The 23852-nt window shown below is 39.5% G+C and overlaps 2 protein-coding genes across 2 annotated transcripts in view; one reads left to right on the forward strand and one right to left on the reverse strand.

Annotated features, from left to right (window-relative positions):
• The first annotated feature begins 112 nt into the window (after window positions 1-112).
• ube2t (ubiquitin-conjugating enzyme E2T (putative)) lies at window positions 113-18038 on the forward strand. Its single transcript, XM_062053846.1, has 7 exons — window positions 113-268; window positions 526-635; window positions 4977-5046; window positions 6772-6877; window positions 6972-7070; window positions 16297-16380; window positions 17738-18038. Exons 2-7 carry the CDS (start codon window positions 527-529, stop codon window positions 17849-17851), a joined length of 582 nt encoding a protein of 193 aa, XP_061909830.1. The 5' UTR covers window positions 113-268; window position 526; the 3' UTR covers window positions 17852-18038.
• LOC133653966 (leucine-rich repeat-containing G-protein coupled receptor 6) overlaps window positions 17142-23852 on the reverse strand; it is a 94051-nt gene continuing 87340 nt past the window's right edge. The window contains exons 17-18 of the mRNA XM_062053845.1: window positions 20300-20380; window positions 17142-20186 (exon numbers count right to left, since the gene is read on the reverse strand). Coding sequence (XP_061909829.1) covers window positions 18967-20186; window positions 20300-20380 — 1301 coding nt within the window. The 3' untranslated portion in view covers window positions 17142-18966. The remainder of the gene's footprint in view (window positions 20187-20299; window positions 20381-23852) is intronic.

Genomic DNA, 23852 nt, shown 5'->3' on the forward strand with positions numbered 1-23852 from the left:
GTGTTGTGCCTCGAGATTTTTTCAATGAAAAAAATGTGCCTAGTCTCAGAAAAGGTTGAAAAACACTGACCTAAGTACTCCCCTACCACAGTAGATGGCGGTATGCACCTATTAGGTTGGTTGCGACCCACCATAAAATGAAGAAGAAGAAAAACTTTGATGACGACGTTGCAAGAGGGAAATATAAAGATACTCGCTTGTCTTCGATATTAAACGGAAGTTGAAAGCAGAAGAAAAAAGAGGAGGAAAAAACATATTTTTGCATAAAGTAAGCTGTGTTTGATTGTATCACCCGTGTGGTTATTCTTGGCGAAATGACATAACCTTAGTTAGCCAAACAAAACGTAGTTCCAAGCTAAGCTAGCCATGTCAAATTAGTTTGAATCATGTCATGCTATTTTGAACGAAAGCACTCGTAATATAAAATTATACACGGCGAGTTTTAGCGAATATGTTTACACCACCGAAGACATAAAACGCATATATTTAGATCATTTGGTTTTCAGCTTCTCCTCCGTCCAACAGGATGCAGAGAGCTTCCCGTTTGAAGAGAGAACTTCAGATGCTGAGCACTGAACCTCCTCCAGGGATCACATGTTGGCAGACCGAAGAACACATTGACGACCTGCGTGCTCGTAAGTATCAAGGGCGGATCCAGACTATTTTGAGGTGGGGGGCACAGGGGGTTACAACCAAAGACTATACAAATGGGACCCGTTACCTCCCTGCTTGGCACTCAGCATCAAGGGTTGGAATTGGGGGTTAAATCACCAAAAATGATTCCCGGGCGCGGCCACCGCTGCTGCCCATTGCTCCCCTCACCTCCCAGGGGGTGATCAAGGGGATGGGTCAAATTCAGAGGACAAATTTCACCACACCGAGTGTGTGACAATCATTGGTACTTTAACTTTAACTTTAAATTAGGGAGGCCACCTAAAATAGAGGGCATGCACCTTCTTCTATATGTAGACTAAGGCCCCGTTTACACTAAGCCGGAAAAGGTTATCCAGGTTACCATGAATTAATTTATGTGGACCCCGACTTAAACAAGTTGAAAAACTTATTCGGGTGTTACCATTTAGTGGTCAATTGTACGGAATGTGTACTGTACTGTGCAATCTACCAATACAAGTTTCAATCAATCAATCAATCCAGGGTAAATCACACCTAACCTTATCCGTGTCCACACACAACAATGCCACCGTTTAAGACCCCCTCCGTCCGCCGACGCAACGAGACCTAAAACGCATGCACGGAAAATGCACACGTCATAGTCACCTCCATTGTTGCTTTGTGTGCAAGTTCTTAAATGTAACTGATCTGAACAATATCCAGTGTTGTGGTATTTCAATTAACTGGAATCCAGTGTGCTGTGGGTCCCTATTGTAGTGAATCACATATTTATTAGACACGTAAACAATGTGATAAAGAACATTTTACATCGATCAAACTAGGGATCTAGTTATCTGGTCAGGACACTCACTCTTTTGCCTTCACCTTCCTTGTCCATTCGTTTTTGGTGACTTTATATACTCTGGACCTAGACGTTGAGTCCGCGACATACATGGCGGACAATAACTGATACAGTCTGCTTTGCTAGTCCAAATGCAGTCGCTGTTTTCTGTAGTTTTCCATCGACGGCCAGGTAATAAAAAAACACGCTACCTTTTTTATCACATCCATGGGAGCTTGCATTCTCGTTGTCTCTTCTTCGACAAATGGACAAAGTTTTTCGCTAAGTAGATTCAGAGCTGACCTGGACATTGGAAAGTTCTCTTGCCGTCTGAGAAGTGCTGTATCCCAAATAGCTGCAATTGCTTTCTCTTAAGGTATTCATGTGTGATTTCCACAGGCGTCTGTACAGACGGAAGGAGAAACACGGGCATGTCTAGATGACTCGCCTCCATATTTCCAGTGGTTAGCTGCGAGTTACGAAACTGCTTTATTATGAAGCTGGCTGTGGCGCGTTCTTTTTGACGTCACTTCCTGTGTGGGGCGCGGTCTTTCTGGCGTCACTTCCTCTCCGAACTCAGTTTGTAAACGATCAATGAGTCCATACAAAGCGAAGAGACGGAGATTCAAGAATTACACGGCGCACTTACCCGTGTAAAAAAATGTCTGCAGAGGGGGACCTTAAATGATAGTTTAGTGTGGCTGAAACGGGGCTTAGGCTAAATAATTATTCGTTTAAGGGGTTATCCGGCTTAGTGTAGACATAGCCTAATAGGCAGACCTGGCTGCAGAAAAATATTCTATGGGGGCATAACATTTTTCCAGGGCGGCCCCAGCCAAAAGTTGATCCCTGCTGTGGGAGCGCACACGCTTGTTAAAGCTGCAATGCTAGGGCTATGTCTGTCCACAACTGATTACTACATTTAAGAAAAACATTTTTAAGTGTAGTTGTTGTAAACATATGTGTTAGAAATTATTTAAGCCTTTATCCTGCCCGAAAAATGAAAGAGTTGGCCATTTCTATGATATCAATTGTGAAGGACTGTTGTAGATCCGATGTTGTGCTAAAACCTCTTTGTTTAAAAGCTACATACAATGATAAGTGTTCTCTATTCATGCACATAATAAATATTAATACGGTGTGTGTATGTATTCATTAGATCAATGTATTTTTGGTTGTTAAAAAGGGATGCACTTTATTATCGTATATGTGACTCTCTTATGGGTATAAAGGGTACTTCATCAAGTATAAAGTATGTACTTTATCATTTATGTAACTTTGTTATGCAGGGTTTTCCATAAACTGCCAAGATATCTGTGGTGGTGGTGGTGGTGGTGGTGGTGGTGGTGGTGGTGGTGGTGGTGGTGGTGGTGGTGGATGTAGATGTAGATGTAGATGTAGTTTGTAGTCTATTACAAAGTCTGCCATGGTTAGAATACACACATGCATGTTGCCAGAAGTAGGAACACCCATTTGCTGCTGAAAGTAGGAAGTCCGCTTTAATGGGCACCAAAATTAATGCGCCCAGGAATAAGTTCTGGTAATGCTTAAAATGACCAAAATATGGTAAATATTGTACATATTACATATTGTTATGAAGGTGTCTGTTACTACATTATGTATGTTTAGGAATAGGTATAATCTAATTAGCTGTATCTTGTAAGCATTTTTTTAAACTTTAGAATATGTTCTTGTTTCTCATTATGATTGTGAATGACAGGTAAAGTTCCAAAAAAAACTGCAGTTGCCCTTTTCACAGAGTCTTAAATTAAATGGACTCGAGGGTTGAAAAAGTTTATTCTGACCAGTTTCATTTGAGAGCTGGGGCCGATCCTGACATTGTCAATTAGCGAATTGTTTGTAAGAAATGGCAAACAAGCCCATGTTAATAAAACAGTCTATTTGGTGCCTTACAATAATGTATCACTATTATGGCATAGGCCTATCCTCTTGCCACTCATACAAATAGATGTGTATTTTTTCATTTTTTCTTTGCTTATAATAATTGTATTCGGTGAAAACAAGTACATGTTTGTTTTATGCAATGCAATGTTGTTGTTTTTTTAAGATTGTGGGATAAAGGAAGATAACACTTCACTTTCCAAGTGATGTATGTGCTGCCATCTCCTGCCAAGCATGTTCTACAAAACATTGAATACGTTGCTTGTTTTAGAGTTTGAGGTTTTATGCAACAGGCTTCACACAGTGCAGAGTAGCAGACTGGCCCAAAAGTACAAAGTTAACAGTCAGTCTTGGTTTCCACAGTTTGATGACTATCTCGCAATTAGAAATTTATTTTATATTTCATGTGAATTTTGTTTCATTAAAATACAACATTTTGAAAAATTTTAAAACGGCCGCTGTGGTGCTAACTTTTGTTAGCCTGTCAATGTAAAGTATGTTAGCATAAGAGCCACCCTTTATTCTGTATAGTTTCATTGCTTTTTTCATCCATCCATCCATCCATTTTGTACCGCTTGTCCCTTTTTTGGGGTCGCGGGGGGTGCTGGAGCCTATCTCAGCTGCATTTAGTTTCATTGCTTTTTTCAGTTTATACCAAACTGTATTGTTGATTTAACATGATTCTTATATGTACGTATGTGCACTTTGTGTATCATACCATACCATACCAACTTTATTTATAAAGCCCTTTAAAAAAAAACACAGTTGAAGAACAAAGGGCTGTACACTACAAATAAATTGAGGCAAAGGACAGACTAAAAAATAACATTTAAAACAGAAGTAAAATACACATTGAAATTGCAAATACAAATTACCCTAAGAACAATTTGTTAGATAAAAAGCAGTTAAACACAGTTAAAAAAGTTAAAAACAGTTTAAAGTCTCATGCTGGGTTAAAATTCAGTGAATAAAAATGGGTTTTAAGAAGGGTCTTAAAATTAGCCAAAGAAGGGGCCTGTCTCACATGGAGAGGGAGATCGTTCCAGAGTTTGGCACCCGCGACAGAGAAGGCTCTGTCCCCTCTGAGCTTGCGCTTTGATTTGGGTACCTCCAGGATCAGCTGTGTACATTAATGTACTTCCCTTTGTGTGCTTAGTTTTACAATAACTTTATTGTAGAGATTATCAATTAGCAACCTCAAATGGGACATTTTTTCATCTCTAATTTGAAGGCCTGGTTACCTATGTGCCAAACTAAATTCCAACATTCAGAGTGGGCAGAATAATATATGTAAATAAACCAGGAATTGTAGTTATAAAATAAGCAACATTTGAAAAATGCAGCAAAATAATATCATATAACAAGAAAACAATATGTTGATATTTACGATTAATAACACAAATTTGTCTTTAAATATAAGTGTAACATTTAACGTATCACTGCCAATTATGAAGGTTTAATGATGATATAATTTTGACAGTGCCCCAGCCTCACACTCTCATCAACCCTGGCCATGATTGCCAGTTTGTGGGAAACACTGAACACATTGTTCAATATTTTGCATAACTTAATTTTAATAATTTCATCTCACTGGTTATAATCCCTTTGTCATTCTTTACAGAAATAGTTGGTGGAGTGGGAACTCCGTATGAAGGTGGAATCTTTTCCCTGGAGGTCAAAGTTCCAGAGAGGTAACACAGGGTATCCGCAGGGTCTGAAAAAGTTTTAAAAAGTCTTAAGTCCGACAATTTGAATTTAAGGCTTTCAAATGTCTAAAACATCATGAAAGGTCTTAAATGCGAGTTTGAAAGGTCTTATACATCTTTTAACGCTACTCTTATTTAAAACTTGCATTAACTTCAATCTTGCTTTTAAATGTTTCGATTTTTGAGAACGCTATAACGTAACTACAAAATCGGAACCAAAGTAGACTATCAGTGCTACCCCGGTCCGAATTTATAGCACATCACCAGCTGGTGTGGTGTGCTCGCGCAGCGGTGTGTTGTTACAGCTGAGCATAGCAGCGGAGAAAGCTAAACAAAAGCTCACAGCAAAGCTGAGTTATTTGCATTAGATGGGTAAGTGCAAGTTCAACGATTTATGGCTCTAGAACGATCAATTTAATGCATGCTTGAAGCCGGTGGATTGAAACAAAAAGTGTTAAAGACCCAGATGTGGAGCCATGGAGGAGGGAAGCGTTTGTAAACATTGTGGTGCAAGTGAATGGAATGATAATGTAAAAGTAAAAAATCCGGGATAAGTCCCTGTCAAAAGATGCTGAAACGCCACAAACATTTGCACAACCATGAAAGGATCAACTTAACACCCCCCCAAAGGGGCGTTGTGGAGGTAAACTGGCGCTAATTGCCAAAGGAGATGTTTACTAGTGAAGTTACATATGCACACGCTAATTTATCTGTGGTGGTAGTGTACTCACAGCAGTAAAACTATAAAAAAAACTTTATTCTCATATTATTTATATTATTTATTCCAATATTTTCAGGTCAACTTCTCATGCCTAATCTTTTCTCCAAGTTTATACAGCAACTAAGCTCTACAGGCTGCCTGGTAAGTGTTTACACAGAATTTATGGTAGGGTGAGGAAAGCAAGGGAGATTTGTGAATGTCATGCTTAAATAAAAAAATGCCATTGTTTATTATCAATATGTTGAAAAACAGAAGTCATGAAAATCGGTACAAATTTATTCATACATACCAGATACAAAATGAGCTGAGAAAATTTGAATGTTATCCAAATTCACATCCAAATTATGTTTGAGACTTGCAAAGCCATAATCGCCTTCTTTCTTTTTAGACAATACCTATGTGCAATTTTGTGCAGAAACAGTAGTAGTACTGTAGATGTTTTTTATCTGTTCCCTCAATTCTGACAGCCGCAAAAGTTAACCATTTAGCTTTAGCAGAGGTGCTAACAATCCCTTTCACAGACAGTATATTGTTGCACTTTACAATTGCTGACATTCTGGGTGTTGTTACATGAAAACTCTTGATATGAAGCACACTGCACCTTCTGCAAGAAAACGGTTCTATGGCAAATCTAAAAAATGGCTGTTATGTCTTCTAATATATATATTATTTCTATTAGTTTACTGTAGAGAAGCTTCTGATGTATTGAGTTGGTTTTACCATTTTGTGTTCCAATGTAAAAGAGCAGTGAATGAATTCATATACTTACAGTTCATTCTGGCCCTCTGGTTTTCCTTATGCCTTTGAACTTTTTTGTCTGTATAGATGTGAAATGGTCTTAAATTATTTTCAATATGGTCTAAAAAAATATTTGAAAAGTCTTAAATTTGACTTGTTGAAACCTGCAGAGACCCTGTAACATTTGTGAGACGCACGCTTTTTAAATGATGCACACTTCACCAATGACACCAGCTATGTGCTTCTTGTAGATACCCATTTGAGCCTCCCAAAATGCGATTTTTGACACCCATCTACCATCCAAACATTGACGGTTCAGGACGTATCTGTCATGACGCTCTCAAACTCCCACCAAAGGTTGTAATAAACTAGGTTAAAGTGCATGTGGTAATTTGTCGCTTGCTTCTTGTTTATGTGTATTGTAATATTTATTTGTATTATATATTAACAGGGAGCATGGAAGCCCTCCCTAAACATCTCAACAGTCCTTACCTCCATCCAACTTCTGATGGCAGAACCAAACCCAGATGACCCTCTAATGGCTGATATAGTGAGTTTTACTTACTTTTGCTTAATGTGTAGCTTCAACTGGAATCATTGTACTGCAGCTCAGTATGTTTGAATATTCTCTAGTAAGAACTGAGAATCTTTAATTTGTTATTGTATATCTTTAGAACATGCAGTTTATTTGCGGAAGTGTTGATCTATTGGTTAAATACTAATAATACATTTAATGATGGATTAAATTTATATAGCCCTTTTCTAGACATTTAAAGCGCTTTACAGTGAGAACTCAGAACCCATCATTCATTCGCTCCACATTCACACTGTTATGGTTGTAGGCTACATTAGTAGCCACAATTGCACTGTTAGACCAAGGGAAAAATGGCTGCCAATTTGTGCCAACATCCTCTCCGACCACCACCAAAAATGCATTCAGATTCATAAACCAGTGTGTGCGGCACTGGGATCAAGGTGGGTGAAGTGTTGTGCCTAAGGACACAACAGCAGTGATTGCGGAAGATAGATTTGTACCAGGAACCCTCAAGTTTCTGGATGGCAGCTCCACCATCTGAGCTACGCCACCTCTCACGAAGGTATACATAAGTCCGTGTCTCAAACAACATTGGACCCTGACAAAATTATAGTATTTGCAGGGTTTTTACAGTCATGAGAAATCTGGAAAAGTTACGGAAAATATTATTTTTTCAGAAGGTTTAGTAAAGTCATGAAAATATATCCAAAGTTTAATTAATCTAAACAAAATGGATCTGTCGTAATATAAATGTAAATTGTTACAGCACGTCATATTTTGGTCGTGCTAAAAATGTATTTACCGTACTCTAGTCTGTGTGGGAATGTCCTGTGCAAGGGCTTACAAACTGCAGGCACGCCCACTAGCTTGTTACTTCTACTAGTGAGGTGACAATGCTGGAAAAATGCCAACGAAGTGAAGCGTTAATACATGGCTTTTTAAGGATAAATACAAATTGTGGCTGGCAAAGGTCACTGATCCGAGAGGTGTTGAATGCAAACTGTGCTGTAAAACATTTGACCTTTCAAATATGCCACTTGAAGGGGAAAAAGCACAAATCAGTAGCCAGAGTTGCTAGTAGCGCAATACCCATAGGAGAGTTTATTAACCCTAATGATGTTAGGACAGCCAACAACATTATAGTTTGGTTTCCACAGCATCAAAGCAAATAACTGCCATTTTTGCAAAAAATTAAATCCTCAAACCTGAGATACTATGGGCGCCAAAATGGTTGGTTCAAGTTCATTTCATACATGTATATAGTTTAAATATGATACGTCACGTATTTTTCATTTATGCCTGAAAGTATGAAATACGTGAATTCCTACTACTCATTCAAGTCCTCCGAGGACACGGGCCGTCTTTTCGTTGCCATGTTCCCGGGCAACCATGTTCCAGCGAAATGTAACTGTGGTCAGAGCCGCCTTATCATAAGGGGGGGCCCAGGGTCTCAGAGGATTTCAAGCCCTTCTCCCCCACCTCCACAACCCCAAACCCCCAAAAATCAGTTTTTTAAAATCATGATTTTACTCAAAAGAACTTAGGGATGGACGATTACGGCAAAAATAATAATCACAATTGTTTTGATGGATATTGTAATCACGATTAATAACACAATTTATTTATCAGTATTTATTGTAGCTCGAAAACTACTTTAAATATAGGCAACACTCCTTACTTCCTGAAAACTGAAGCGCCGTTAGGCCTCGAGAAAACATGGCAATGACTACACGGACTTTGTTTTGAAAATCTTCCTTCCGAGTAAACGGAGCCGATCGTTCGTTTCACTTCATTTCAATCGCTTCTACTTCCGTGGAGTCTCTGTGTGCGTTTAAGAGCGCAATGTTGTTGGAGGAGAAAAATATTTGATGTTGCGGTTTAATTTTGAACGTGTAACTAGCGTTCGTCCGTCAGCTGCAAGGACTGAGAGTTACCGTGCAGCAGGTGATGTGTCGGGAACGTTACTACAACTTGTTTATAAAGTCTTAAGTTTGTTTACTGGGATGCTCGCTCGTCCTTTATTTTAACTGCCAACATTGTCAGTGTTCCAATAACATCAATACTAGCTAAAATGTTTTGTCATCTCATCGAATTGAGTTGTCGGTGAGGCACAAAGATTATGTAGTAAATGTGAAAAGGTATCACTCCTGTTTATTTTTGTTGGCCAAACTGTTGCACTGAGGTAGATGGTTGTTGGAGAACAACAAAGCTTGTTTATTTGACTTTATCTTCATTAGCCAAACTGCTTTGTGTTTTATATTGATATCAAAAAGTAAACACCATGTTTTTGACATTACTTGTGTTTTGATCATTCCACAAAGTAATTACTTTAATAACCATTCATGTGACATAACATTTTGTTAATGTTTTATGGTGTATAATTAATACCTATACGACAGATTTCTGCTCAACCTCTTAATGGATCTGTCCCGATACAATTTACAATAAGTAAAGTATGTCCATAACTTAAAAATACCTCTCTCTATAAAAATGTAAAAATAGAGATAAAGGTGTCATGTAATAAAAAAGCTGATACTATTAATGAACAAAAACACAAATATTTGTCTTTAAATATATATATATATATATCGTTTATCTCGAGCATTTTTATTAGATATTACAAATTACATGATAGCGTCATGTTCACACTCCAACACTGTTTTACCTATCCTGATTAATATTTGTGATTTCAATATTGATCAAATTAATCGTATTTATTATTTTGCCCATAATCGTGCAGTTCTGTGTGTAAGACTAGATCTCATACATTACACTATTTTTTATATAAAGAAAAAAAGTGCAGTTACGTCTTATGTCCATCAGGTGCCATCTTGCGAAATGTTCACTTTTATTTGTATTTAATTATAGTATTATTTGGTTTCTGCCATATTACTTTGTTTAGAATGCTTGTTGCTTCGATATGCACATTCAACTTTCTACTTGAGGTACATGCATTCATTTTGAATGTGTTGTTTGTGTTTTTTTGTTTTTTTTAATAAAACTTGTTTAAAATATTTCAGTATACTGTAAGTAGTTTTTGAAAATTTTGAACACATTTAAAATTACCGCAATAATAATAACCGGGAACATTTTGGTCACAATACCGTGATATCCCTAATGTCTGTGAATGTTCTCATTTATCCAGGTCATAGTCATCTCAGGGCATTCAATCGATCGCAACTTGACTGTTTGGTTTGTCTTAGAAGACGTTTCGCCGCTCATCCGAGTAGGCTTCATCAGCCTACTCGGATGAGCGGCACTCTAACCTACTAGGCCACCTACTCAGTGGCCTAGTGGTTAGAGTGTCCGCCCTGAGATCGGTAGGTTGTGAGTTCAAACCCCGGCCGAGTCATACCAAAGACTATAAAAATGGGACCCATTACCTCCCTGCTTGGCACTCAGCATCAAGGGTTGGAATTGGGGGTTAAATCACCAAAAATGATTCCCGGGCGCGGCACTGCTGCTGCCCACTGCTCCCCTCCCCTCCCAGGGGGTGAACAAGGGGATGGGTCAAATGCAGAGGACAAATTTCACCACACCTCAGAATCAGAATAGTTTTATTGCCATTGTTTGAGAACAGGTTCACAAACTAGGAATTTTTCTTGGTGCAAACGTGCGACATAAAACACATATAACACATATTTGGTATAAAAAGAGCTGTGACTGAGCTATCAGATAGACTTAGAAGGGATTCAAGGAATTCAAGGAGCTGCTGTTAGGAGTTATTGTTCATTTGCCTGATGGCTGAGGGGAAAAAACTGTTCAGGTGGCGGGAGGTGTGGGTCTGGATGGAGCGTAGTCTCCTGCCTGAGGGGAGAGGGGAGAATAGTGTGTGTCCAGGGTGAGAAGAGTCAGCTGTGATCCGACCCACACGCCTCCTGGTCCTGGAGGAGAACAAGTCCTGGAGGGATGGGAGCTTGCAGCCAATCACCTTCTCCGCAGCACGTACGATGCGTTGCAGTCTATTCTTATCCTGGACTGTGGCGCCGGGGAACCACACTGTGATGGAGGAGGTCAGGATGGACTCTATGATGGCTGAGTAAAACTGCACCAGCATCTCGGTCGGCACCTTAAGTTTCCTCAGCTGCCGCAGGAAGTACATCCTCTGCTGGGCCTTCTTGATGAGGGAGCTGATGGTCAGCTCCCACTTGAGGTCCTGGGTGATGGTGGTGCCCAAGAAACGGAAGGAGTCCACAATGGGGACGGGGGTGGGAGAGTCAATCAGGGTGAGGGGGGGTGGTGGGGCTGTGACTTTCCTGAAGTCCATGATCATCTCCACTGTTTTCTGGGCGTTCAGCTCCAGGTTGTTGAGGCTGCACCAGGACGTCAGCCGGTCTACCTCTCTCCTGTAGGCGGACTCATCGCCATTCGAGATGAGCCCGATGAGGGTGGTGTCATCCGCAAACTTGAGCAGTTTTACGGATTGGTGACTGGAGGTGCAGCAGTTTGTATACAGGGAGAAGAGCCAGGGGGAGAATACACAGCCCTGAGGAGTACCAGTGTTTGTGGTTCGACTGTCCGAGACAATCTTCCCCAGCCTTACGTGCTGTCTTCGGTCTGTCAGGAAGTCCTTAATCCAACTGCAGAGGGAGTCGGGCACGCTGAGCTGGTAGAGCTTGTCTCGTAGCAGTCCAGGGAGGATGGTGTTGAAGGCAGAGCTGAAGTCCACAAACAGGATCCTAGCGTAGGTTCCTGGGGAGTCCAGATGCTCCAGGATGAAGTGGAGGGCCAGGTTCACTGCATCATCCACAGACCTGTTGGCTCTGTAGGCGAACTGCAGTGGGTCCAGGAGGGGGGCGGTGATGTCCTTGAGGTGGGGCAGGACCAAGCGCTCAAAGGACTTCATGACCACAGACGTCAGCGCGACCGGCCTGTAGTCATTTAGTCCTGTGATCCGTGCTTTCTTGGGGACAGGGACAATGGTAGAGGTCTTAAAGCAGGACGGCACGCGGCATAGCTCCAGAGAGGTGTTAAAAATGTCAGTGAAGACAAGAGCCAGCTGGTCCGCACAGTGTCTGAGAGTGGAGGGGTAGACACCATCCGGCCCGGGGGCCTTCCGCGTATTCAGCTTCAAGAACTGCCGGTGTACATCCTCTTCTTTAATGGAGAGGGTCTTTACAGTCTTATTGTGTTTTTGGAGTCCTGTGATGTCATTGGAGTCCTTTGAGTCCTTTAACTCCTTTAATGATGTGCTGGCATTGGTGGGGAGGGTGATGGTGGGGGGAGCATGGGTTTGATGAGCTGAAGGCCGTTCATGACGACAGTAATGTGTGTTGAGGCCCTGAGCGAGAGTCCGGTCATTCAGGGCCTGGGGGGTTTTGGGCTTATAGTTCGTAAGGGCCCTTAGACCTCTCCAAACTGCCGCAGAATCATTGGAGCGGAACTGTTCCTGTAGACGGTTAGAGTACACAGATTTAGCTTTCTCCACTTCCCTGGTGAAGTGGTACTTCGCTTCTCTGTATGTACTTCGGTCCCCGCTTCTCCACGCAGCCTCCTTCTTCTTGCGCAGCTGTCGGAGCTTGGGTGTGAACCAGGGCTTGTCGTTGTTATAACAAACCCTGGTGCGCGTTGGAATGATGCGCGCCTCATTGAACTGTATGTATGAGGTCACAGTGTCCGTATACTCGTCCAGATTGTTCGTGGCCGCTCCAATTGCCTCCCAGTCTGTCGTTTCCCAACAAGCACGCAACTCGTCCACAGACTCGGCGGTGAAACACTTAATGTTCCTCATAACAGGTTTAGCCAGTTTCAGTCTCTGTCTGTATGAAGGGATTAAGTGCACCATCACGTGATCTGATAGTCCAAGAGCAGCGCGCGGGACTGCATGAAAAGCCTTGCTCAATGTAGTGTAGCAGTGATCCAGCGTGTTCTCCTCTCTGGTTGGGCATTTAATAAACTGTCTATACTTTGGTAATTCCTGGCTCAAATTTCCCTTGTTAAAGTCACCAAGCACGATAACAAGAGAGTCAGGAAAAGACCGTTCCACATGTAAGATCTGTCCTGCGAGCGCGCGCTGAGCGTCACGCACGTCCGCGCCGGGCGGGATGTAAACAGCCACGAGAATGAATGAAACAATCTCACGCGGTGAGTAAAAGGGCTTACAGTGGATGAATAAATATTCCAGAGAAGAAGAACAGTGTTTAAAAATCGCTGTCACGTCTGTGCACCAGCTATTGTTGATAAAGAAGCATAGTCCCCCGCCTCTTTTTTTGAGGCGGGGTCCGCGCGGAGGAGATGAAAGCCCTCCAGTTGAAGCGCGCTGTCCGGGACACTTGCGCTCAGCCAAGTCTCCGTGAAACACAACACACATGATAAGGAGAAGTCCTTGTTCCTTCTCATCAGCAACGCTAGCTCGTCCATCTTGTTGGCAAGTGAGCGGACGTTGGAGAGGAAGATGCCTGGTAGAGGCGTGCGTAATCCCCGTCCGCGAAGACGGACAAGTGCGCCCGCTCGCTTTCCTCTTCGGTGCGTTTTCCCTCTTTTGAGCACAGAATGGACCAAATCCGCAGCTGACGCTAAGATGACCGGTAACAAGTCCATAGGGATGGTGGATCTGATGTTCAGTAGCTCCCGGAAACACAATTTATGTACAAAAACAAACAAAACAGAGCGCACGAAAGCACCGAGGCAGCCTTCATCAGCGCCATGATAGTGTGTGTGTGACAATCATTGGTACTTTAACTTAACTTTAACTTTAACTTAGTGCTCATAGACTTGGATTAAGTCTAGATTGGTCAGATCTAAGTTTACGAGCACTAACTGATGAAGCCTACTCGAATGAGCAGCGAAACGTCTTCTAAGACACCCAAACAGTCCAGTTGTGAGTTTAAAAGATAGATGTTTCAGTTAAAAAAGCATTGTAGCAAATAAACCACAGCATGTAAAATAATAGTACTAACAATACATTTAATTAACAATAGTAATATAAAAACAATAACATTTCGTTTTTAAAAAATGTGTGCTTTTTGTGTCATACATTAAATTAGATACAATTGTTGTTAATTAAATGCAAAAATCCTTACATTTATTGTTACAATACATCTTTGGACCAGTATTTCAAGTCAAAGTATTATAATTTTGTAAGGTACTCTTTTGATAATTTTATTTTCAGTCAGACCGAATGCTCCACACAGGTCTGTTATTCTGAAGGGAGAAATGTGCTGCTGTTCTTCGCTTGACGAGTTTTGAGACGACTTGAAGGTTTTACATAAAAAAAATTAAAAAAAAGAGAGAGAGCCTCTCAAGTTGCGACTGCTATCCTATGTGTACATATATCTTACATCAATGATGTCGTTCACAACAACACAAGCAGTTAAGATGTGTTTTGGGTATGTAGATTGTTCTTGCTAGCTTTAGCTTCGTATTTTTATCGCTGTTTCAAGTGGCAGTCTCCACATTGTTTAGTTCAGGACAGGGTAGTTCAGTGTTTCTGGGATGAATGAGCGGTCCAAGGCAAATTATTTTCCCAAACAAATGTTCCTTCTTCTTACGATGACAGCTATTCACTCACATGTATTATTCTGGGTTTAATAGTTGATTCCGTTTTATTAGCCAATTCTGTGATTCCATTTGTGGTTATGTGAACGCAGGAATCGTATTGCCTTACTTTTTTAAATGTTTGTTTAATTTAGTGATCATTGGTTAGGCATATTAGTGCTGTACCAAATAAAAAGTAGCAACAATGATGAGAAACAAAACTTCTTGTTGACATGGTCTTGTTTGCACTCATTCGCTCCTCACCTGTTTTACTGTCACACAGTCTAGAATTTGCATGCGCATTGCATGGCCCATTACGGTATTTTTCGGACTATAAGTCGCAGTTTTTTTCATAGTTTGGCCGGGGGTGCGACTTATGTGTGAAATTATTAACACATTACCGTAAAATATCAAATAATATTATTTAGCTCATTCACGTAAGAGACTAGACGTATAAGATTTCATCGGATTTAGCGATTAGGAGTGACAGATTGTTTGGTAAACGTATAGCATGTTCTATATATTGTAGTTATTTGAATGACTCTTACCATAATATGTTACGTTAACATACCAGGCACGTTCTCAGTTGGATTATGCGTCATATAATGTACACTTATTCAGCCTGTTGTTCACTATTCTTTATTTATTTTAAATTGCCTTTCAAATGTCTATTTTTGGTGTTGGGTTTTATCAAATACATTTCCCCAAAAAATGCGACTTATACTCCAGTGCGACTTATATGTTTTTTTCCTTCTTTATTATGCATTTTCGGCCGGTGCGACTTATACTCCGGAGCGACTTATACTCCGAAAAATACGGTAATCGTTTAGTTTTTCCGATTATAATATTTTCATGATTTTGTGAAGCCATGATTAAAATGTGATTACTTGTCCAGCCCTAAAAGAACAGCAACAATGCTAAAATATAATTCCTTTTTAAAATAATTTTGGTCATGAATATATCGCCTTTGCGATGGCCGCATGCACGTCTGTGTGAGTGTAATAGAGGCCAGCCAACTTCAACAGTAGTGCTGGCGACCTGGCATGTAGCCTGTGCTTTTAGCTTAGTATGCTTGCCTCTCATACTGGCAGCCTGGTTTCGCGCCCCGCTCAGAGCAGTAGGAAAAAAACACAACGCAGCCAAGAGGGAGAGTACACAACCGCTATACAAAGCAGATCTGTCTGTGATTGACAGTTATGAACACCAATCATTGCATTCCGCCGTCAAAATCAAGGGCTTCTAAGTGGTTGGGTGCCCCTTGGCTTCAGCCCAGTTAAGACCGTGCGTTAATGCGGCCTTGCCTGTGGTGAGAACAGTAGTGCTTTTTCATGCTTTTTGGCTTGCTTTGCACTTTAAAAGACTCTTACTGTGATTAGTGTCCCAACAAATTACATATGTATTGTTGTTTGACGGAAGCTTAAACCACAAATTGATTTATTTGTGAGGCTGTGTGATGGAGCAGAAGTAAAGTCTAAACTGAGCTGAAATATGAGAAGATGTACCTAGGTCTGCCTGTCTGGTGTTTTTCTGTTTTAGAGAGACACCATATGTTTCTGATGTAAACCTAATTTAACTTAGTGTTAAAATAAGTAAAGATAGTGTTGTAATTAGTTGTTGGTGTTCCCATTGAGATAAAATATATTCTTATTGTCATGGAAATTGAGTAAAATGTTTCAGTAAAGTCATTAATGGAACAAGTGTAAGAACCCTACATTTTTCATGTGACATTGGGGAATTGCAGAATGCAATTTTTTTTTTCATGTAGGCATCAGAGTTCAGATACAACAAACAGATGTTTATGCAGAAGGCCAGGAAATGCACAGAAGAACATGCTGTTCAGAAGATCACGGTAAGGCTTTTTTTTTCATTTGAAATGGATTTAGATTCTTTTAATGCCAAATTACATCAGTTTTCTTAAGGCACTTACAAGTTAGTGAAAGGCCACGCTCTTTATACAATAATAACTGACCTTTGTATAACCTCACTATTAACTACTTATGCTCATAATGGTTATAATGACAAAGTTACATAGGCATTAAGGGAGTGAGGAAACATAAGTATACAGTAAGTGCTGCACATATGATACACAAATGCCACACAGTGGCCTACTGGTTAGCATGTCAGACTAATAGTCAGGAGATCAACGGTTCAAATTTTCACAGGAAAACATATTTGTGTTAATGTGGCATGTTCTCCGCGTGCTTGGATTTTTTTATGATTACTTCAGCTTCTTCTTACATCCCCAAAACATGCTGATTGGAGACTCTGTCCAAAGGTTTGAATGGTTGTTTATGTGCATTGTGATTTACTTAGAATAGAATAGAAAGTACTTTATTGATCCCTGGGGAAAATACTTTCGACCAGTCCAGGGTGTACACCGTCCCCTTAATCTGTGATTCTAATTAGGAAATATAAGTGGTATAGATAGAAAATAGATAATTGGCATATATTTAGATGCAACTACACTACCGTTCAAAAGTTTGGGGTCACCCAAACAATTTTGTGGAATAGCCTTCATTTCTAAGAACAAGAATAGACTTGTCGAGTTTCAGATGAAAGTTCTCTTTTTCTGGCCATTTTGAGCGTTTAATTGACTCCACAAATGTGATGCTCCAGAAACTCAATCTGCTCAAAGGAAGGTCAGTTTTGTAGCTTCTGTAACGAGCTAAACTGTTTTCAGATGTGTGAACATGATTGCACAACAGTTTTCTAATCATCAATTAGCCTTCTGAGCCAATGAGCAAACACATTGTACCATTAGAACACTGGAGTGATAGTTGCTGGAAATGGGCCTCTATACACCTATGTAGATATTGCACCAAAAACCAGACATTTGCAGCTAGAATAGTCATCTACCACATTAGCAATGTATAGAGTGTATTTCTTTAAAGTTAAGACTAGTTTAAAGTTATCTTCATTGAAAAGTACAGTGCTTTTCCTTAAACAATAAGTACATTTCAATGTGACCCCAAACTTTTGAACAGTTGTGTATATACAGAGATCCATGTTCATGACCATATAATCACACCAAATTGTTGTTTCCTAGTTACTTGCTTACTTTTTAGATACAGTATATGAATCTGAGGTGCACATGCTTGAATGTTGACTCATTTATTCTTAAATGAATAATACTGTATATGTATTTCATTTTGACTATTTTATTTGGTGGGCATAATATTAAATAGTGCATCCCTGTCTTTGTTCAGACAATCTTGGAGATCAGCCAAAACAATGTACGAGAGAATGAATCATCGCGCAAAAGAGAAGCTTCTGGTGCGCAGCAGGAGAAAGGCAAGCTAGCAAAGAAAACATGTGTATAGTGGCAACCACCTTGTTAAAGCCACGTGCCGCTTTGCTTTTGAGAGACATGTATTTTGCAGTTTATTTGCATTATTTTATTGATACATTTTCACAATCATTCACGTACCTATAATATACAGTAGCTACATATGTACAGGTATTTTCATGTTTGTGTTTTAGTAAATATTAAATAAATACAAAGTAGGGCTTTTTGTGGTGATTGCTTTTGAACAGCAGTGAGACAAGAGTGGTTGCTGTACAGTATAACGTTATTTTTATTCAAACATATGCTTTTCATTTGTATACACAGTAGTGTGTACAACCTAAATAGCAACAAATGATTTTATTTTTGTTAAGCTGCATTTATTAACTTAATGTATAAAATATTTGGTGTTGTGTCATAAAAAAGAGTCAATATCGTGCCAGTTCAGAGGTAGTTACATTGTTTATACACACTGCTGGTCTGCGAGATAAAATACGGTAGCTACATCCCATTCAGTCTATTCTGTAGAGTTGTTTATCTGAAAGAAACAATCCAACTTTAAATGTGTTGCACATATTTGAAAATGACTGACATGGGAAATGTTAGCTTTACCTGGTTAAATACATGACATGACAATAAATCTCTTAATATCCAGTAAATTGAAAATACAAATAGACAATTAAATATAATCCATATATAGCCAGACAATCTGAAACATCTAAACAGCATGCCCCATGATCAATCATATTTCAACAAGAACATTTATGTATATAAGTTTTCGATACACTTTTAAATCCACCCCACGGAAAGTTCTCCAAGGGTGCATCTTTTAATGATCAGCTTTTACTGGAACTTTGAGGATTTACAACTTTGACTAATGCAATCCTCTGGGTTGGTTCTAAAAATTAAGTGTTAAAATATGTATAATGGAGCATAATCTGATGTTAATTCCTTAATGCAGAGGAAATTTGTTGTTGCACTTTCCCTTTCAAGAGGCACTCTGGCGTTCATTAGTTTTCAATCAATACTCTTCAGTTCCATGTGATCTCCTTGTAACGTTCTGTGAGGCCCAGAACTGGTCTTTTGCAACTGTATATAATGGCCTGTGAATGTCCGTAATTCCCCATGTTTTCAGGCAGTTAGTTTAGTAGTTTATGCATTTGGGGCCACAGAGTTAGTCATGGCTAAGCCATGTATTGGACAATTGTGAATATCTTGCTTCAGATTCTTCAGAGAGCCTTTTTCGTCAAGTTTTCCTTGTTCTTGTCTGGCGCTGGTTGTCTGACAAGTGATTAGAGGAACTGAGGAAGTAGAGGAACAGTGGGAAAATATATCCATTTGTGCGCCGAGAGCAGAGCCCCTACTGCAAAGGGTATCCACATCAGCAAGTGACACCTGTGTTGAAGAATCAAAGCAGGAGCTCTTCTCTGTCTCCACAGAAACCAGTGAGTCTAGAGTGCGTTCCCGGCGAAGCTGAGGACTCGCTTTTGGGCGGGACCAGAAAAAATACTGGGAGTGTCTTGTAAAAAGGAGGAAAAGTAAGGGATTTAGGCAGGCAGGAAGAGGATGAAGAAGTAAAAGTACTGATTTCAACACCTCCTCCCCGAGAGAGAGGAGACCCAGGAGGAAGCAGATCGAAAGGAAAGCGACTGGTACATACAGGAGGCCATTTGTGAAAATTAGCCAGGCTACATGTTTGATCATAGCACAGTCCCACAGGCCTTCACATTCTCCTCGAAGTAATTCCCAGTACAGGCGGATATATGAACATATTACTATGAGTAGGCACAGTGTGTTCAGCATAATGAGCACTAAGGGGAATATCAAAGCAGTTGGTTGCTGAGAAGTAGAAGAGGGTAGAGGTGTGGGTAAGCAGAAAGGTGAGGATCCATACTCCCCAATTCCAAGCAAGGGGAAACAAGCTAGGCCTAAAGAAAGAGTAAAACAGAAAAGTGAAGATGTGCGTACACTCCTGAGGGTGGGTGATTTCCCATAGCTGCGTGCACATGTCACACTCACTCCACACTGCACAGCTGCAAGTGTCAGCAGCAACACGCTTGCCTCAGAGGCAAGTACCCACAACCATCCAGTCAACTGACATCCAGGACCTCCTTGCCAGCGGGCACCAAAGTGGCTAAACTTTTCTAATGTTAAAATGTCTACAAGTGCCAGGGTGCTTGTACACACGCCTGTCACCAGGTTGGAGGCACCCATGCAGGCAACTGTGAATCTCAGTGGTGACATGGAGCTGGGTGAGCTAAATAGAGAAAGGAGTAGCAGGCTGTTCCCCAGTAGAGACACAAGGGATATGGTCCATAACCCAACACGAACCAACCAGCTTCCCAGGAGGGTGTCACAAGGACGAAAAGGACCTGCAACACAAAAAAAGTACAGGCCATTCTCAGTTAAAGAAAAGAAAGAAAATACATGTCAAATTGGAATTCACATAATACAACTTTATGCATTGTGATGAACATTCACAGACCTGGTGTGGGTGTGCATTGGACACTGGCCTGAAGTTTGGACTCTTCTATTTCCAGCTGGAATTCTTCCAAATCAGGGTCATCTGGAATCATTAGGATCAATATTCAGAACTCCAAAGCACAGTACATATTCATTTCTACAACACTTAGCCTGCTTTAGCTTTTGTATGGCAAGAGAAGAATACACTAAAGAGAAGTGATGTCATTTTCACATTCAGTATTTCTTACTTACTGATTTTATTGACATGTTTTCAAACCAAATGTAAATTGTATGCATTGTTTTAAATATGTTGGTTAAGGGGCTCTTTTTTACTGCAGGAACTTTTACAGAAACTTTCCCATTTATTCTAGTTAATTAAATATCCTCTGCATGTTCACTAATAACGACCCGGGTAAATAAGGTTGCGCAGTAACTATTTTACTAGTTCCTCGTAACGAGGTGGTACTTTTGAAAGTTCCTGAGGAACTTTAGAGGGTTGGCTCTGCTGCTGAACGCCGATTGGTTGAACACAGTTGGGGCGTTGCTGGAACATTTGTTTTCAAAATGTCATAACTTGTTGTTTCTTTTTTCTTGTGTATTTTTCTGACGACATACTTGATAATGGACAGAAAGAAACACTTTCAACTTTAAGGAACTTTTATGTGGCATTTGTTTTGTTTTTTCCATTTTATTTTTTATTGACATCCAGCATCAGACATTCCTATCCCTTACATCATATTCACATACATCATATATCTGTTGTCTGCCCTAAATGTCAAAATATTTTTGTTTGTATCCCAACCATACCACCTAACCCCCAAAAAAGAAAGAAACAGCAAAAAAAAAAAAAGTAATATCTACAAATACATCAATTAAATAAACAAAAAATAAATAATAATACATTAATAATACTAATAATCAGAAATAAATAAAAAAATATAAACATACACACACACACATATATATATATATATATATATATATATATATATATATATATATATATATATATATATATATATATATATATATATATATATACATACCTATACACATATAGGGAGTAATCCTTTTTTTTTTTAAGCAGTACAATCACTAATTCGAAAAATTAAAGTCAGGTTTATGGGGCGTGACATAGTTGACCCAGTTTTCCCAGTATGAAGTAAATTTTTCCAATTTATAATTAATAAAGGCAGTTATCTTCTCCATTTTATATATGTCCATTGTTGTTTCCATCCATTGCTTCAAAGTTGGGCTCTCCTGGGATATCCATTTCCTAGTAATGGTCTTTTTACAAGCCACCAGTAGGATATTCATTAAGTGTTTATCTTTCTTCAGCCAGTCCTGAGGTACATGTCCAGAAAACAAAGTTTTACTTTCAAAGGGTATTTCACGTTTGAAAACATCCTGTAGAGCTTGGTGTATCTCTTTCCAATAGTCCTTTATGGTGGAGCAGTCTCAGAAAACATGGTAGTGGTTTGCATTTGAATTCCCACAATTTCTCCAGCAGGCAGGAGAGTTGTTGTCATAGTGAGACTCCTGAGAAGGTGTAATAAAAAATCTGATCAAACTTTTCCAGCCAAACTCCCTCCACTTGGGTGAACTGGTACAAGTCCATTGATATTTCCATATTATTGTCCATTCTTCCTCAGATATAGTTATCCCTCCTTCTTTCTCCCATTTGTTTTAATATATGAAGTTGAATATTATTTCATATTCAACAGACCCTTATACAAGCATGAAACAGTTCTATCAATAATTTCTGAATTGTAGGGTTTTGTAAACTGTTCAATCAAACATATACTCGTCTTTGTGACACTTTTCACCTTCATATTAACAAAATGCTGCAACTGCAAATATCGATAGAAGTCTTGGTTTTCTAATATATATGTCCTTATAATATTTTCAAAACTAAGCATTTTTTCATCTTTCATTACACTACATAAAGCTGTTATACCCTTAGATATCCAGTCCTTAAATCTTGAGTCTAATTTGTTAGGTGTAAACTCTGTATCATAGGCACACCATTTAAGAACTGCAATATCACTCTCGAGTTTGTATTCCTTTATGATCATTTCCCACACTTTAAGGGTCCATTTCACCCATGGGTTATCAATGTTATTTATGTGGGTTTGTAAATTGCTATCCGCCAGGATTGCTTGTATGGGGATGGAGGGCATTTCTTCTTCAATAATTTTCCATTGAGCAATGTATGACGGGTTGCACCAGCATATCACTGCTCTCATCTGGGCTGCAAAATAATAATATCGGAGGCAAGGTAAACCCCATCCTCCGTTTTGTTTGACCAATTGTAAAGTTTTGAGACAAACTCTTGGCCTTTTACTTTGCCATATATACCTTGATAGCATTTTGTCCCATTCATTGAATTGGTTTTGGTTAATCTCTATTGGCAGGGTTTGAAATAGGTACAGCAGTCTTGGCAGTACATTAATTTTAATGGAATCAATTCTAGATCTAAGGCTAAAAAAAGAAATTAAGTTCCATCTTGCTATGTCATCTTTTATTTTTTTATGTATGGGTAGATAATTGTATTCTGATAATGTTGTTAGATCTTTTGACAAATGAATGCCCAGGTATTTAAAAGACTCTGTTTGCCATATCAGAGGGTAACTACTTCTGATTTCCCTTGGTGGGTTATAATTATATGAGAGTAGATGGGTTTTACCTATATTGATTTTATATCCTGATAATTGACCATACAGTTCAAATGATTGCATTAATTTAGGGAGCGAGTATGTTGGGTGCCCGAGGTAGACCAAAATGTCATCCGCATAGCAGGCCAATTTATACTCTCTTCCTTTAATCCTGATTCCCTTAACATCTTCATTTTGTCTGATAGACTGAGCTAATGGCTCCAGATATAATGCAAAGAGTAATGGTGACCATGCACATCCCTGTCTAGAGCCCCTTTCTAGGGTAAAACTGTTTGATAAATATCCATTGACTTTAATCCTAGCAGTAGGATTGTTATATAGTGCCTGTATAGTTTTAATGATTGTATCCAGAAAGCCGAATTTATATAGAACTCTAAAGAAAATTCCAATTAACCGAATCAAAGGCCTTTTCAGCATCCACACTTATAACAATTGCTTCGATGTTTTTTCTTTGTATATGATCCATAATATGTAGTGTCTTTCTTATATTGTCTTCTGTTTGGCGTTGATGTATAAAACCTGTTTGATGATTATGTATCAATATAGGTAAGAAATCTTCTAATCGTTTGGCCATAATGGAAGTAAATAGTTTATAATCTACAGAGAGGTCCTTCTCTGTCAGGCTGGGGGACGCCACCTCTTCTTCTGCTCCGCTTTACTGTGGTGTCCCCCAGGGATCCATTCTAGGCCCCATCCTGTTTTCCTTGTACATTCTCCCTCTTGGAGAGATTTTTAAGAAACATGGAGTGTCTTATCACTTTTATGCAGATGACTGCCAAATGTATATGCCAATTTCAAAAGGCCACAGCCCCCTGACACCCCTTCTCAACTGTCTATGTGATGTCAAGGCTTGGTTAGCCCAGAATTTTTTAATAATGAATGAGGGAAAAACGGAAATTT

This window comes from Entelurus aequoreus, linkage group LG07, assembly GCF_033978785.1.
Source record: "Entelurus aequoreus isolate RoL-2023_Sb linkage group LG07, RoL_Eaeq_v1.1, whole genome shotgun sequence".
NCBI lineage: Eukaryota > Metazoa > Chordata > Actinopteri > Syngnathiformes > Syngnathidae > Entelurus > Entelurus aequoreus.